Source organism: Heptranchias perlo, chromosome 15, assembly GCF_035084215.1.
Source record: "Heptranchias perlo isolate sHepPer1 chromosome 15, sHepPer1.hap1, whole genome shotgun sequence".
NCBI classification, from domain to species: domain Eukaryota; kingdom Metazoa; phylum Chordata; class Chondrichthyes; order Hexanchiformes; family Hexanchidae; genus Heptranchias; species Heptranchias perlo.
Window position 1 is genome coordinate 8,755,565 of NC_090339.1, and position 16,747 is coordinate 8,772,311.

The 16,747-nt window shown below is 44.9% G+C and overlaps 1 protein-coding gene across 1 annotated transcript in view; it reads right to left on the minus strand.

Annotated features, from left to right (window-relative positions):
• The window catches only part of LOC137332857 (MICOS complex subunit MIC27-like), a 61,991-nt gene extending 47,237 nt beyond the window's left edge, over positions 1–14,754 (minus strand). The window contains exon 1 of the mRNA XM_067996818.1: positions 14,650–14,754. Coding sequence (XP_067852919.1) covers positions 14,650–14,661 — 12 coding nt within the window. The 5' untranslated portion in view covers positions 14,662–14,754. The remainder of the gene's footprint in view (positions 1–14,649) is intronic.
• Between the last annotated feature and the right edge of the window lie 1,993 nt (positions 14,755–16,747).

Below are 16,747 nucleotides of genomic sequence, written 5' to 3' on the forward strand. Positions count from 1 at the left end.
GAGTGTATGACTTTAAAATGGGGGTCAAATTAAGCCAGTGCACCCTGGTCTAATTATCCACCAGCATCTAACCCCGTACCTCGTTTTAACTCCCCAAGTGCAATGCATTGGACATCACCCAATGTATATTGAAATAGATCCTCCTAATGCACAATGATATGGGTAAGACTCCAGTTAATCTTCCAGCACATGCAGGCCTTAGGCTACATTTGTGTTATATGCCCCTTAAATCCAGGGATCTTGCACTTCTACATGGTAGTTGAAGACACATGCATGCTTACTTACTGAGGTTTCCATAGTTATGATGTTTTTACTATTTAGACAGGATTTATTGTTGTAATATAGGCATATCTTTGGGATCATCCCATGATCCTTGATTAGTGGTCATGCCAGCAAGGTTCCTACATTGAAACTATAAAGGCTCAGCGGTAGCACTCTCGCCTCAGAGTCAGAAGGTTGTGGCTTTAAGTCCCACTCCAGAGGTTTGAGCACATAACCTAGGCTGACACTCCAGTGCAGTACTGAGGGAGTGCTGCAGTGTCTGAGGGCAATGTCATCTTTCAGAGAAGACGTTAAACCGAGGCCCCGTCTGACCTCAGTTGGACGCAAGAGATCCGAAGAAAAGCAGGGGAGTTCTCCCCAGTGTCCTGGCCATTTACCCTTCAACCAACATCACTAAAACAATTATCTGGTCATTACCTCATTTCTGTTTGTGGGATCTTGCTGTGCACAAATTGGATGCCATGTTTCATACATTACAACAATGATTACGCTTCAAAAGTACTTCATTGGTTTTAAAGTGCTTTGGGACGTCCTGAGGTCATGAAAGGCACTATATAAATGCAAGTTCTTTCTTTCAATTAAAACCTCCTACTATGGAAATTTGGACTAATGGCGACCAAAATGCGATCTGTAATTCTTTTAATCCTTGCCATCACTGAACTCCTACATGCACCTCTTGATCTTGGAGAAATGCCTGCACATTAGGTTGGCACTCATCTTCTCAAAAGAGCAATCAACCAGCAAATCCTCAAATGTATTCACTTATTCATCAAAATAAATTATTTTACCACCTGGTCTTGGCAAGCACTGCACATTTACATCACTTAAATCAAGTGGCAGGGAGTTGGTTTTCTTTCCCATAATTTACTGACTAGTTTCCATCTCAATGCTAAAAAATGTTCCAATAATGAAACACTGCGACAACTATATAGTACTTCATTCCCCAGTGTGCCCAAGGCCAGCTGGAAATACACTTCAATACATAAGCAAGGTTGGCAATGACCCTGACTCAACACTTTGAAAATTGAAGGGCTACTTCATTTTGAGCAATAAATTCCACCCAAAATTATGCTCTGTAAAAAGATAGCATCTGTTGAGGTGGTGGTGGGGGGTAGGGTAAAAGAAGAGTTTTCTGGTGAAAGTGTAGTGAACTTTCTTTCTTGAATTAAGTTATAATACTGCTGCTCTCAAACAAATGTAAAATCAGATCTGAAATTATTTTGATTAAAATTTTTGACCATCATAAATCATTTTAAACTTAATTTTATGTATCTGTGTAGTCTTTCAAAACTAAAGTTTGTAATATTAGATTTGCTGTAATTTTTTTAATGAAGTACAGTGGCAATGAGTAGATCCAGCTCAAGGTTATTTAGGTTGCATTTAAATTACAAATGTAGTGTGTGCATAAATTTCTGCAGTGTAAATCTGGAATCAGGAGCTGACCTGACTGTCTCCTTCAGGGAGTCTGGTTCCACTTCGCTCCAGAGTCAGGTTAGGCCCCGATTCTAGATTTAGGCTGCATTTATAGGACAACGGCAGTATATGTGCAGTGAAGCAGCTTGACAACAATGATACAGATGTAATATAAATGCACCCTTAATGTGTAGTTACAGAATAGAATCATAGAATGATCAGTACAGGAGGCCATTCAGCCCATCGTGCCGTGCTCTTTCTCCATAGCTCTGGAAATTTTTCCCCTTCAAGTATCTATCCAATTCCCTTTTGAAAGTTGCTGTTGAATATGCTTCCACCACCCTTTCAGGCAGTGCAATGCAGATCATAACAACCCGCTGCGTAATTTTCTTTTCCCTCATGGTTGCAAATGTTACACCCTTGTTCAAAAAAGGGTGCAAGGATAAACACAGCAACTACAGGCCAGTCAGTTTAACCTCCATGGTGGGGAAAATGTTAGAAACAATAATCCGGGACAGAATGATCAGTCACTTGGACGAGGGTGGATTGATTAGGGAAAGCCAGCACGGATTTGTTAAAGGCAAATAGTGTTTAACTAACCTACTGGAGTTTTTTGATAAGGTAACAGAGAAGGTAGATGAGGACAACGCAGTTGATGTGATGTGTTGTAGATGGACTTTCAAAAGGCATGTGATAAAGTGCCGCATGGTAGGCTTATCATCAAGATTTCGGCCCATGGAATAAAGGGGGCAGTAGCAACATGGATACAGAATTGGCTAAGTGACAGGAAACAAACAGTCATGGTGAAAGGTTGTTTTTCGGACTGGAGGGAAGTGTACAATGGTGTTCCCCAGGGGTCTGTGCTGGGACCACTGCTTTTCTTGATATATATTAATGACTTGGACTTGGGTGTACAGGGCACAATTTTAAAATTTGCAGATGACACAAAACTTGGAAGGGTAGTAAACAGTGAGGAGGATAGTGATAGACTTCAAGAGGATAAAGACAGGCTGGTGGCATGGACAGACACGTGGCAGATGAAATGTAAGGTGGAGAAGTGCAAAGTGATACATTTTGAGTGGAAGAATGAGGAGAGGCAATATAAACTAGAGGGCACAATTCTAAAAGGGATACAGGAACAGAGAGATCAGGGGTATATGTGCACAAATTGTTGAAGGTGGCAGGGCAGGTTGAGAAAGTGGTTAAAAAAGAGACAGACTTTAACAACACTACCAGAAAAATAACGGACAATGCTGCAGACTGGCATAACTTCATGCTGGAATGGGAAACATTTAATGATGCAGGATTCTCAATAGCGAATAAAATTGTTAACATTAAACTCAGCAACCAGAGTGAAAGTCAAGCCAAGCAAGGAGAAGATACTAGCTCTAATCACAAAGGCTAACTTTCAGTATAACAAAGAACTGGAGGAATGTTACACTGAGTTGCTCAACATCCTTGACAAAATGATCAAACTGGTATTAAAGATGGAGAAGCTATGTGCAACCATGAAGGGACTGCATGACCTAGAGACCTATCAATATGGTAGTAGAGGCACAGAGCACAATATGGTAATAGAGGCACAAAAGCAAGGAAGTCATGATGAACCTTTATAAAACAATGGTTCGGCACAACTGGAGTATTGTGTCCAGTTCTGGGCACCACTTTAGGAAAGAACTGAAGGCCTTAGAGAGGGTACAGAAGAGATTACTAGAACAATTCCAGGAATGAGGGACTTTAGTTACATGGATAGACTGGAGAAGCTGGGGTTGTTCTCCTTGGAACAGAGACGGTTGCGAGGAGATTTGATAGAGGTATTCAAAATCATGAAGGGTCTAGACAGAGTAGATAGAGAGAAATTGTTCCCATTGGCAGAAGGGTCAAGGACCAGAGGACAGAGATTTAAGGTGATCGGCAAAAGATCCAAAGTGACACGAGGAAAAACTTTTTAAAAAAAAACAGCGAGTGGTTAGGATCTGGAATGTACTGCCCGAGGGGGTAGTGGAGGCAGATTCAATCACAGCCTTCAAAAGGGAACTGGATAAATACTTGAAAGAAAAAACTTGCAGGGCTACAGGATAAGGGTGGGGGAGTAGGACTAGCTGGATTGCTCGTGCATAGAGCCGGCGTGGACTCGATGGGCCGAATGGCCTCCTTCTGTGCTGTAACCTATGATTCTTTTGCCAATCGGCTTAAATCTGTGTCCTTCGGTTACCGACCCTTCTGCCACAGGAAATAGTTTCTCCTTATTTATTCTGTCAAAATCATTCATGATTTTGAACACTATCAAATCCCCCCTCAATCTCCTCTGTTCTAAGAAGAACAACCCCAGCTTCTCCAGTCTCGCCACGTAAATGAGGTCCCTCAAACCTGGTAGCGTTCTAGTAAATCTCTTCTGCGCTCTCTCTAAGGCCTTGACATCCTTCCCATCTTACTTCAAACAGCAACAACAACTTGCATTTATATAGCACCTTTAATGTGGCAAAAAATGACCCAAGGCGCTTCGCAGTAGCATTATCAGACAAAATTTGACACCGAGCCACATAAGAGAGATTAGGAGAGGTGACAAAAAGCTTGGCCAAAGAAGTAGGTTTTAAGGAGCGACTTAAAAGGAGAGTGTGGTAGAGGGGTTTAGGAAGGGAATTCCAGAGCTTAGGGCCTAGACAGCTGAAGGCATGGCCACGAATGGTGGAGTGATGAAAATTGGAGATGCAAAAGAGGTGAGAATTGGCATAACCCTCGTGGTGTCTGGTCCATCAAATCAGCACCAGGCAGGTACACAGACATACAAACAGCGTGGCTCCGATTTTCCCCTTCACTGCTCCTGACACATGCTGGTAGTGCATATCTGGAAATTGCGAACTTCTAGCCTGTGATTTTCACACCATTAATTTTAATGCTTGTAAGAGGCTTCCGCTGCAGAATTTCAAGACATAGACTCCAGCTATTCTCCAGGAGCACTGAAGGGGAAAATCACAGCTTACAGCTGCCACTGGTTTTATGCAGTCTGTTTTGAGGCAGTCATACTACAAAAACAACTTACATTTACATAGTGCCTTTATTGTAGAAAAACATTCCAAGGCGCCTCACACAGGTGTATCAGATGACAATCGATGCTGAGCCAAAGCAGCTATTAGGAAGGATGACTAAATTGGTGAAAGGTGGGTTTTAGACCTGTTCATTAATGTTACCGTGAAAAACAAGCAATGATAGATTTTGTTCTGTCAAATCTATGGTTGTGTCTAGACGCTTCATTTATGCTTTGGGCAAGGAAAGAGATTAGAATCTTTCTCCCCCCCGCCACCCCCCCACACAACATACTGGACATGAAAAATAAACTCTTTCAAAGCAAGATAGTAGCTACCTCATAATTAGCAGCAAGTTACAGTTGTGACAATTCAACTCAAGGTGCAAGACATTCCAACATGTTTAATTCCCAAGCTTTGACAAGGAAAACTCAGATAAAAATAAATTGCTGCAGGTCTGCAATTCCAACAGAATATGTTCATTTGTAACTGGAGGTCAGACATACAGTGGATTTTTTTCGTCTGATTATACCTCTGAAGGGCCTTGGGACATTCTTCTTTAACATTAAAGGCGTTACTTGAATGCAATAATTTGTTGTCTTTTCTGGTATAGAGGTGCCAATATACAAGAAAATATGGTGGAGCACTAAATGCCTTTATAACCTAACCAAAAAACTATGAAACCCATATATTTATGATATAATAGCCAAAAACAATGGGCTCCAGCTTAAAGTAGAAAAGTCACACGGTTGGGATGCAATGGTGGAGATAGTGGAGGCTCTGGCCACAATCTTCCAATTCTCCATAAATACGGGAACGGTGCCAGAGGACTGCAAATATTAAGATCTGCAATACACTGAAAGGGTGGAGGAAGCAGATTCAATAATTACTTTCAAAAGGGAATTGGATAAATACTTGAAAGGGAAAAAATTGCAGGGCTATCAGGAAAGGGGACTAATTGGATAACTTTTTCAAAGAGCTGGCACAGGCACGTTGGGCCACCTTCTGTGCTGTATCATTCCCTCAGTTAATTTTAATTATCCTTCACATGCACCCAACCTCCCAGTCTCTAACTTGCCACAACTTCCAATAGAGACAGCAAGAACTAGAGTCAGACAGTGCAAAGTTCTGTAGAACATGACAAACGCTACGTGACTGATAGTGTTTCCAATACATTGTGTAATGCCGTCTGTGGAGTGATGCTACAATTGTTTTGCTAGCATTAAGTAGTGGACAGTGTATGCTGCGTACAGTACTCAATGAGGTATAATGAGACAAAAAAATCCACTGTATGTCTGACCTCCAGTTACAAATGAACATATTCTGTTGGAATTGCAGACCTGCAGCAATTTATTTTTATCTTTGAGTTTTCCTTGTCATAGCTTGGGAATTAAACATGTTGGAATGTCTTGCACCTTGAGTTGAATTGTCACAACTGTAACTTGCTGCTAATTATGAGGTAGCTGCTATTTTGCATTGAAAGAGTTTATTTTGCATGTCCAGTATGTTGTGTGGGGGGGGTGGGGAGGGAGGGAGGGAGAAATGCAGGTTTCACCAATGTGAAAATGTATACTAAAATAAAATTATTTTTTCAGCTTTATAAGACATACATGTTTTTGTTGTAGAAATATCTAGACATGGATTAAGAATAATCATTTTCCTTTGATAGCGACATGTATCATATTTTCAAGCCATTTTTTAAACATAAACCGTGTTTTGGAAAAAGTATCTGAGAAAGATTAACAGCAGAATGTCATGGATTTGAGTCCCCAATATTGCTTGGAATGTTCAATATTGGGCTGGAGTGAGAAAGAAATTGAGCAATTTTTTTTAATGATATCATAACATTTCTGTTAATGAAGTTTTGTCAGAACACCAAATTAATATATGATCCAGATTTGAGCTATAAAATTCATGGGTTACACTCAACGACAACATTTGGGTTTTATTACTATGAAATCTACTTCGGTTACGCATTCAACATCTAATCAATTGCTCATGTACATTTTGACCCAAATGTGCCATATTGCAAGGAACTGAATACAAAGATGTCCAAAACTTATAGTCACTGTGGGCCAGCTCGTGGGACACAACTGAAGAATTACAATGCAAAACACCAAATTAATTTTGTACAATTAAAAATTCATAACAGTACTGCACCCACCCCCAGCTAAGTTACACACTAGCTGCTCCTTTTCAAGCGCGGGCTGAGGAGAGTGCATTACTGTGGCTTCACAGACCAGATAGTTGGGGCTCCTGGGACCCAGTTTGGACACTTCTGGCTCAATAGGAGAATGACTACTGTCATTTTTATCTTACTTGTTCAGTACTTTAAAATAATAAATACGTGGTTAATCCTCATACTTTTGTGAATTCTTGCACAGAGAGATCAGTAAGCTATTAAATTTCATCAGGTGTCCAATGTGCTTTAGAAAGTGAGATAGCAGGGTAAATTATTTAGATTAATACTAGCCCTTCTTTGGTTTGCGGAGTCTGAAATACAAACTCAGGAATAAACTTAGCTGGGGTTTATTGAATACATGTGCATTTTACTAACATTTTTAAACACTGAATTTCCCCCCCATTTTTTTCTTAAAGATCAAAACTAAAAAAATTCCCAGAAATCTTTTTTAAAAATCCTGTAGTTCAAGCAGCATATTTATCATGAATGTATTAAGAGCGGCTCTGCCCACGGTTAGAACTCCACCTAGAGGGGAAAGGGTTTCATCCAGTCGTCAGTTAAGGAAATACAGTACATCGATTTTGTTTATAGAAGAGAACACAGGATTCTTAGTCAGCTATGAGATGCTTCATTATAAACTTACAGCATCGCAACGGTTAACCTGCTGGTGTGATCATTACATGCCGTGCAGTGCATAAACAAACAATCTGTACAGCACAGGCAGTAAATGCCAAGAAGATTTGAAGACTGCAATAAACCAAGTCACCTAAACACCTTGATTTGATTTTAACCCCCTTATGGATTTCATCTGTCCATTACTCTCCATTTAATTCATAGAAGGATGTCACTAATCAAATGCAAGTGTCACAAAGCTTTAGTTGTGATCACATAGCAGGTAGCTTTATTTCGTGGCTTTGCAAACAAGGAGGATGAAGTTTGCCAGAGTTTGTAACTCACCAGAGAGTAGGATATCAACAATTTGCCTGGTGCGCTCACTTTCACTTCAACAAGACTTTGGGATCCACTTAATGTCCATAAGCAAAAATATGAATTATCAAAGAAAAATTTGCAGAAAAGGGCTGGATTAGTTCCTGTTCCCATTCCCTCCTCAGTTCACCAATATTGATGCCCAACATGTGCTTCTACAATTATAGAGGGGGTAATTGGGTCTGGAAATAGGGTGGGCAATACAAATTTCGGCTGACAACTAGTGCCAATGCCTGAAATATATCAAACTTCCAAACATATTTCGAAGTTCAAAAACCTTCTCAAGTAATGAGAAACTCACCACTTTTGTGGTAGGGTACAGCATAGAAATCCTGCCCATTTGGGTCAATAATATTAGACTTCATAGACAAGTGTCAAGAACATGTCAGCCCTTATTGTATTAACCAACTCATCCTAAATAACATCTGTCAGTGCTGGAAGGCTCGGTGTTTACAATGCCACGGACCAGGCGAGAACTATGCACGAGATGTATATGAGAAAACACCTGCAGGAATTCAGACTTTTGCCCAAGCGTCCCATAGTTAAAAGAAAGTGATCAGTGACCATACATGACACATACCAAATTAGTGCCAGACAAGGACAAAATCCTCATCTGTAACTGGTCTAGAAATGGACTGCACAAGATGAGCCCACTGCAACAGATGATTTGGGGAAAATATGCTACAAGAGGAGCCTCTTGGCTTACATCATCCTACTGTCCGCTCTCAGAATGGATTTGTTTAAGGCTCCACACAGGAGGCCTATAAAATGAGTATTTCTGTAAAACTAACTGAATCAATCAAAAAAGGAAATCTTGTAACATATTTAAGTGCAAGTACTTAACACCCAGACGTCCCTAGACTTTGTCCCATGGAAGCTTGTTTACGAATTCTGTCCATCACTCCTGCTGAGGTTTGCCACTGAATTTTGTTTCTGCCTTGTTCCAGGTTATCAAGGTACCCCATCTCAAGGGCATCCTTGCACAGGATTTTGAACCATGCACTTTTCTGCTTTATAATGCACTGGCTCATTGTCCATTTGTTTGGAAGGATAATATTAGTCTCAAGAATTTGAAGAATGAGTGTAAGATGAGGAGCAATTGCTACACTCAGGGCTTTGAATCTTTAGAATTCTCTACCCCAGAGGGCTGTGGATGTTCAGTCATTCAGTATATTCAAGATTGAGATCGATAGATTTTTGGGCACTAAGGGAATCAAGGGATATGGAGATCGGGCGGGAAAGTAGAGTTGAGGTCGAAGATCAGTCATGATCTTACTGAATGGCGGAGCAGGCTCGAGGGGCCGCATGGCCTACTCCTACTCCTATTTCTTATGTCCTTAAGTGGCTACCATACTGCTAGCAACTCCAAAGTGTTAGGGAGTCCACGTAGGTCCTCCATCTAACCCAGACAGGCATTTGTAATGAGAGTCACTGAAGCTATGGATAAATGCACAGAAACCCCTGTGGAGATATTATTCCTGAACTCCCAACAATCACATGGCCTTACTGATTTAATGAGAGCAAGAGCTTCAGCTGCAGAGGTTTCATAATGAACCTGGCATCTACGGCTATGATGGTGGCAGGCATCAGTCTCGAGACTGAGGAATGAATTATCTTTGCTGTTGCTGCCCAATGTAATGTCAACTAATTGGGAGTGTGCCAGAAATCGTGCATGACGACAACCCAATCAGATGCTGTCCAATGTTCTGTGGACGGTGTGGCTCCTGGTCATGAAGAAACAAGTTTGCAACATTTTTCACTATTTGGATGACTGCTCCTACAGATGTGGAAGTTTTCACCCATTACGCTACATGTTGAGACAGGAATGCATGCGCATCCCTATCAGGCACAAATGGACATCAGTCACCAAGCACACTACATTGAAGGGCAGCAACATGCACTAGAAGAGATAAAAGCCGACAAATGCCACAATCAAGGATCTTGTACAACTCGCTAGTTTGTAGCAGTATTGGGGGCTGTTTCAACCCCTGAAGGTTTTTTCGGATGTGTATACAGTGACATTGAAACCACTGTTTGAGGAGCTAGGAAGCAAGCTTGTCTCAAGAGTCTCCAACAATCAGACACCTTTGGGATGTCAAGCCTTATTCCACAAATAATGGCCTTCAGACATCATATTCCTCACCGACACATATAAAAAAGAAAACTTGCCTTTCACGACCTCAGGATGTCCCAAAGCCCTTTACAGCCAATTAAGTACTTTTCAAGTACAGTAACTATTGTAATGCAGGAAATGTATTGCTTACTCAGAGAGACAGACACATAGGAACCATAATTTAAAAGAGGCAAAAATAACCCATGTTTCATCCTGCTGAAGCTCTCAAGTTTAGGCAGCTTCTTTGAGAGGTTCAGACTTAATGGGCCCGATGTTAGCAGGGCTGCGGGATCTCGGCGGGGGGCTATCGGGCGCGTGGGTAACGCGCCCAGTGAAATTAGTGGGTTTCCCCGCGCGATCGTAGCAGACAAACCACTAATTGGATCCACTTACCTGTTCCTCCGGGTTCCCCACTGCTGATCTGCGCGTCGGGCGGGCTGCGCATGCGCAGTAAGATCTGTCAGCTGGAGGCGCTCTATTTAAAGGGGCAGTCCTCCACTGACAGATGCTGCAACAAATAGAAAAAATGACAGCATGGAGCAGCCCAGGGGGAAGGCTGCTCCCAGTTTAATGATGCCTCACTCCAGGTATCAATTCATGGGGGGAGGAGGAGGAGGGGGGAGGACAGAGATCTTCCACCCGGCGGGCGGGAGGAAGCGGCCCGCCTCTGCCACCAGGAAGGCCTGGCTCGAGGTGGCAGAGGAGGTCACCAGCACCACCAACATATCGCCCATCTGCATACAGTGCAGGAGGCGCTCCAATGACCTCAGTAGGTCAGCCAAAGTGAGTACACGTAGTCTTTCCCCTACACTCCATCTGCCACAGCACTGCCCCCACCCCACATCTCCTTCGGCACTGCCAACACTACCCTGTCACTTCACCCCTCACACCCACACAAACCTCATCCTCATCTTAGCTGCACCTACTCACCTCGCCAGTACTCACCCCGCCACTACCACGCAACCCAATCCTCATACAATCTCATGGCTCTCTCATACTCACCCTCTCATGCATCTCTTTCACGGTCAGCCTCACTCAACCTGCCATTACCTGTGCTGCAGCCACAGGGCATGCATCACATATGTGCAGTAGGCAGTGTAAGGCGAACGTGTTGTGAGCATGAAGGGGATGCACAAGGGTGTTTGAGGGTTCGTCATGGGTGTTACTTATATTGAATTTCAGAACAACTCACATTACACAGTATATTGGCACCACTACTGCCATGTCTTCGCGAATCCTGTCTGGTTTGTGCAATAATGCCCGCTCCTGAGGATCACTGAGGACCCACCACTGATGCCACCCATTGTGTCACTGCAGAGTGGGTGTAGGTGTATTTGCAGGGCTCTTCTGCGCAGATGACTGAGAGACATCGGCGATGTCCCCGGTTGCACCCTGGAAGAATGCGGAGGAGAAGTTGTGGAGGGCAGTGGTGACTGTGACAGTGACAGGTAAGAAGATGGTGCTCGGGCCAGCCAGGAGCAGCTCGGCATGAAAGAGGCTGCAGATGTCCACAGCTACATGCCGAGTGACTCTGAGCCTCCATGTGCACTGCTGCTCAGAGAAGTCCAGGAGGCTGAGCCTCGGTCTGTGGACCCTGTAGCGAGGGTAGTGCCGTCTGCGACGCATCTCTCTCTGCGGTAGCCCTCCCTCCTGGTGTACAGGTGGATGTGTCACAGCACTCTGTTGTGGAGTTCCACGTGTCAGAGGTGGACGGTGATGCTGTTCGCCCTCAGAGGGGGTCATGACTGCAGCTACGGCAGCCCCCGTCCGCAAGATGTACATCTGAGGGGGTCCGCAAGGTGGGTACATGTCTCTGGACCCCGGGGTAAGCGTGCAGGTTGGTGACTTTGTCAGGAGGAGGGTGGTGGAGGCCAAATTTTGTCCCAAGTGACAGAGTGGCCTACTGCAATGGGTCTCCCCCCAACCTGTCAAATGGACCTTTGCAGCTGCCATCGGCTGACAGCTGCAACACGTCAATTCGACCTGGGAGTGTTTCCCCCAGTGTGGGCAACAGTCCCATTTTGTTCTAAAATCCCACATAGTCCCTTAATCAGGTCAGTTAATGACCTGAAATACCTAACTAAATACTGTCAAGTGGCATCCCGCTGGCTTTAATTGCCTGCGGGATTCCCACCAGCGGGGGCTGTGCGCACGCCGGCGCGTTCGGGGTGGGCTCTGGTACCGCGCCGGGATGCTCCGATTTTCGGAGCCCCCCCGCGGGAAAAAGGTCCAAAGAAGGTCCAAAGTGCCACCAATAACTGATCCTAAAACTGGATACAGAAGCTGCCTGACCTGCTGAGTGTTTTCCAGCATTTTCTGTTTTTATTTCAGGATTTCCAGCTTCTACAGTATTTTGCTTTTGTTGTAGAAAATTATTGTGATTTTCCTACAGTTCTAATTCATTATGTGCCTCTTCACATGCAGTTATCTAATACCAATCTATCCACTGATTCACCAATGCCTCTGCATCAACCCAACTTTCCTTTTAATCTAAACGTCCATCGGTGAGACCCAGTTTGCCAGGTTCGCATGCTATTTATTTAACACTGTTCCAAAGCAAACAGCCACACGTTTTACAATCCTGGCTCGTCTGTTTCCAACATCTGGCTGACAATCTTCAAGAATGGGTTCGCAAGACAGGCACTAAACTGGAAATGTGAAGGTTGCTGCTCATGTGGGTTTCCCAATCTCAGCTCCGCTGCTGAAACTATGCTCCAAGCAGAAGCCCAGTGCTTCCCTCCCCCAAAAGGACGCTAGTGGAGATCAGAGGGACAGCTGTAACCACTCCACTTTTGACATCGGTCTCAGGGGGCTGAAAGCAGTTCACACACCTATTCACCCTCTCTGCTGCTGGTTATAAAAGCTTGTTTGCTTGTTCAGACAGTGATCAAAAGGCTTGTGCATTTGATCACAAGTAGTTTCAAATATAAATGCAGCTAAGTATTGCTGTAGTCACACAGATCGCTGGTCAGACTTAATGTGGAGAACTATGTTCAGTTTGAGCTCATCACCGTACAAAAGATACAATGTCCTGTGTTTTAAGGTATAAAATATACTAAGTAAATAGGGTTTAGCATATTGAAGGCTATCCATAGTCCAAAGTTTGCACGTGTTTTCGTTTCAGAGTGCCTTTTGTATCTTTTACAATGTAACATATGAGACTGTCATGAAGTGTCCATATGTTACAGTTGTCCATGGTTTGAGAGTGTCCGTAGTTTTAATATGGTGCACATCACAAAATGTTAACATTGATGATGTTAAACATTAAGGCTGATGTTAAACTAGACACTAATTGGCAATGTCACTCAGACGAGCCAGAGATGGTATGATTATGTGTATAGTACGATGTGTGACCAGCAGACCCAAGTGATGCTGGTGTCTGCACTTAGTTCTGGGTAAACTCCATTCAGTTCAGCAACAAAATAGCTCTGCACACATTTGGATGCACCTGTATCCACTCCCCAGGTGCAAAACTTTTAAATGTTATGGAAGAGAATGCACCCTTCATTTAGCTTAAAAAGATTCCATGCTAAGTTCATAAAATGCAACAGGCTGTATGTGCACTGTTAAAGTGTGGCTTTGCACTCAGTTTGAAGCCCAATGTTCTAAATCTTTGTATTAGAGGTGGCCTCAAACTTACAAGGTTCAGAGTGCTTGGGATTTGGTTTGGGCTCCCAAGTTACACTATTACTCTTAGGCTAATTCACATCCACTTTGCTTCACATCAATAGTAGTCTAAATCACCTGAGATTAAGGCCATATTTACACTACAACTGTAGCATCAGTGGAGTGGTTTTGCTTCACACCGCCATTAAGAAGCTGCATAAACTTGGAGTCGGCACCCACCTGATTCCAGTGTGGAGTGAAATCACCTCCTCCATGGAATCTCCGCTCCAGGTTTGCACAACTTTGGTGTTGGTGCGACGCAAGATGTCTTTGAATCTACACGACAGTTATAACTGTACATAAACAGCCTCACTAAGGGGGATATTTGAATCAGTCATGACCAAAGTAACCTTGCAGTTTTCATAGGAAACATATACAGCATCACAGAATACGATCCCCATAAATACCAGCCCTCCCAAAAACTAGATCAGTAAGACAGAATTTAAAACTTACAACTATTGACAATGCATAGTTTAGAGTGTCAGCAGCTCAGGGTGTTAGGGTGTGGGGGTTAGTGGCTAGGGTTAGAAACCACTATTGACCATGTTGGTATCACTAGACCCTCCATTGAACTTATTGGATCACATCAAACCGGTGGGGCCCGCCCGCCCGCCCACCCACCACCTCTTCCTCCTCCTCCTCCTCCTCAAACCGGTGGGGCCCACCCACCACCTCTTCCTCTTCCTCAAACCGGTGGGGCTCATCTGACAACCCCTCCCCTCTTTAAACCGGTGGGGCCCACTCCCACTTCAGTACATCCCTTTGAAGTTCTGGCCTAGTAAGAAGCGCCGAGAGTGGGGCCCCCGGCCTCAGGCTCCAGTTCGGCCTCCGGATGCCCGTTGAGAGGGTGCGGAGCGTTAACGGCCTCCAGTTCTCTCTCCACCCGCTCTCCTCCAGGCCGCTCTCCCCGGGCCTGAGCCCGGGGCTCTATGCAGCGGCCTGGGCCGCGCCTACACGGAGGTGAAATCGGAGCCACTCACCTGAGACGCCATGGCGACGGCTCCAGAGCCCGGGAGCGCCGCGCGCCGCCTGACATGCGCAGTGGAAGCTCTGGGTCTGGTGGCTGCTCCAGACTGCAATCTGTCCCTCTGGTGCAGAGAGCTGGGTTTTTATAGCAGTGCTTCCCAAACTGGTCTGTGTATGGGACCCACCACTGTGGAAATAGATAAATAAAACCAATCTCCGAGAGGGGATTTAGGAGAAACTTCTTTACCCAGAGAGTGGTTAGAATGTGGAACGCGTTCCCACAAGGAGTAGTTGAGGTGAATAGCATAGATGCATTTAAGAGGAAGCTGGAAAAACACTTGAGGGAGAAAGTAATGGAAGGGTATCCTGATAGGGATGAGATGAAGTAGGGAGGGAGGAGGCTCGAGTGGAGTCTATTTCTCTGCTGTGGATTCTATGGAAGACACAGTCCCAGAGAACGCCTCAGCAAATGGAGACACAGTCGCAAGGAATTTGTGCAAATGTAATCACATAACTGGGGACTCCACCCTTCAAATACTGACACATACCCAGGTACTCCCCCCCCCCCCCCGCTTCCCGCCTTCAAATACTGACACATACCCAGGTACTCCCCTTCCCCCCTTCACCCCTTCACCCCTTCAAATACTGACACATTCCCAGGTACTCCCCCCCCCCCCCCCCCACTTCCCCCCTTCAAATACTGACACATACCCAGGTACTCCCCCCCCCCCCCCCGCCCCGCTTCACCCCTTCAAATACTGACACATACCCAGGTACTCCCCCCCCCCCCCCGCCCCGCTTCACCCCTTCAAATACTGACACATACCCAGGTACTCCCCCCCCCCCCCCGCCCCGCTTCACCCCTTCAAATACTGACACATTCCCAGGTACTCCCCCCCCCCCCCCCACTTCCCGCCTTCAAATACTGACACATACCCAGGTACTCCCCTTCACCCCTTCACCCCTTCAAATACTGACACATTCCCAGGTACTCCCCCCCCCCCCACTTCCCCCCTTCAAATACTGACACATACCCAGGTACTCCCCCTCCCCCCCCTTCCCGCCTTCAAATACTGACACATACCCAGGTACTCCCCTTCCCCCCTTCACCCCTTCAAATACTGACACATTCCCAGGTACTCCCCCCCCCCCCCACTTCCCCCCTTCAAATACTGACACATTCCCAGGTACTCCCCCCCCCCCCCACTTCCCCCCTTCAAATACTGACACATACCCAGGTACTCCCCCCCCCCCCCCACTTCCCCCCTTCAAATACTGACACATACCCAGGTACTCCCCCCACTTAAAAACTGACAAATACCCAGGTACTCCCCCCCTTCAAATACTGACTCATACCCAGGTACTCCCACCCCCCTTTCAAATACTGACACATACCCAGGGACTGGATCGATAGAAAGAACTTGTATTTATATAGAGCTCAGGACATTTCAAAGCTTTTTACAAACAATGAAGTACTTTTGGAGTGTAGTCACTGTTGTCATGTAGGAAACACGGCAGCCAATTTGCACACAGCAAGTTCCCACTAAAAGCAATGTGATCAGATAATCTGTTTTAGTGATGTTGGTTGAGGGATAAATACTGAGCAGAACTTCCCTGCTCCTCAAATAGTGCCATGAGATCTTTTCCATCAAGCTGAGAGGGCAGACAAAGCCTCAGTTTAATGTTTCATTTGAAAGACAGCACCTCCAACTGTGCAGCACTCCCTCAGTAATGCACAGAGATATCAGCATAGATTATATGCTTAAGTCTCTTGAGTAGGATTTGAACCCACAATCTTCCGACTCAGAAGATGAGCATGCTACCACTGAGCCAAGGCTGACACAATACTGACACATACCCAGAGTCCCACCCCCCACCTCTGCAAATACTTACAAATTCCCAGAGACCTCCTGTAAATGTCGACAGGTTATCTTGGACCTCTTGCAAACATAGACACAATCTTGGGGACTCCCCCTGGAAATACAGATACATTCCAGAGGACCACATGCAAATATAGATTCATTCCCGGGGTCCATCTGCAAATACTGGCACTCCCAGGGATCTCCTAAAAATACTGACATGCTCCTGGGAACCCCTGCAAATATGGCCAAA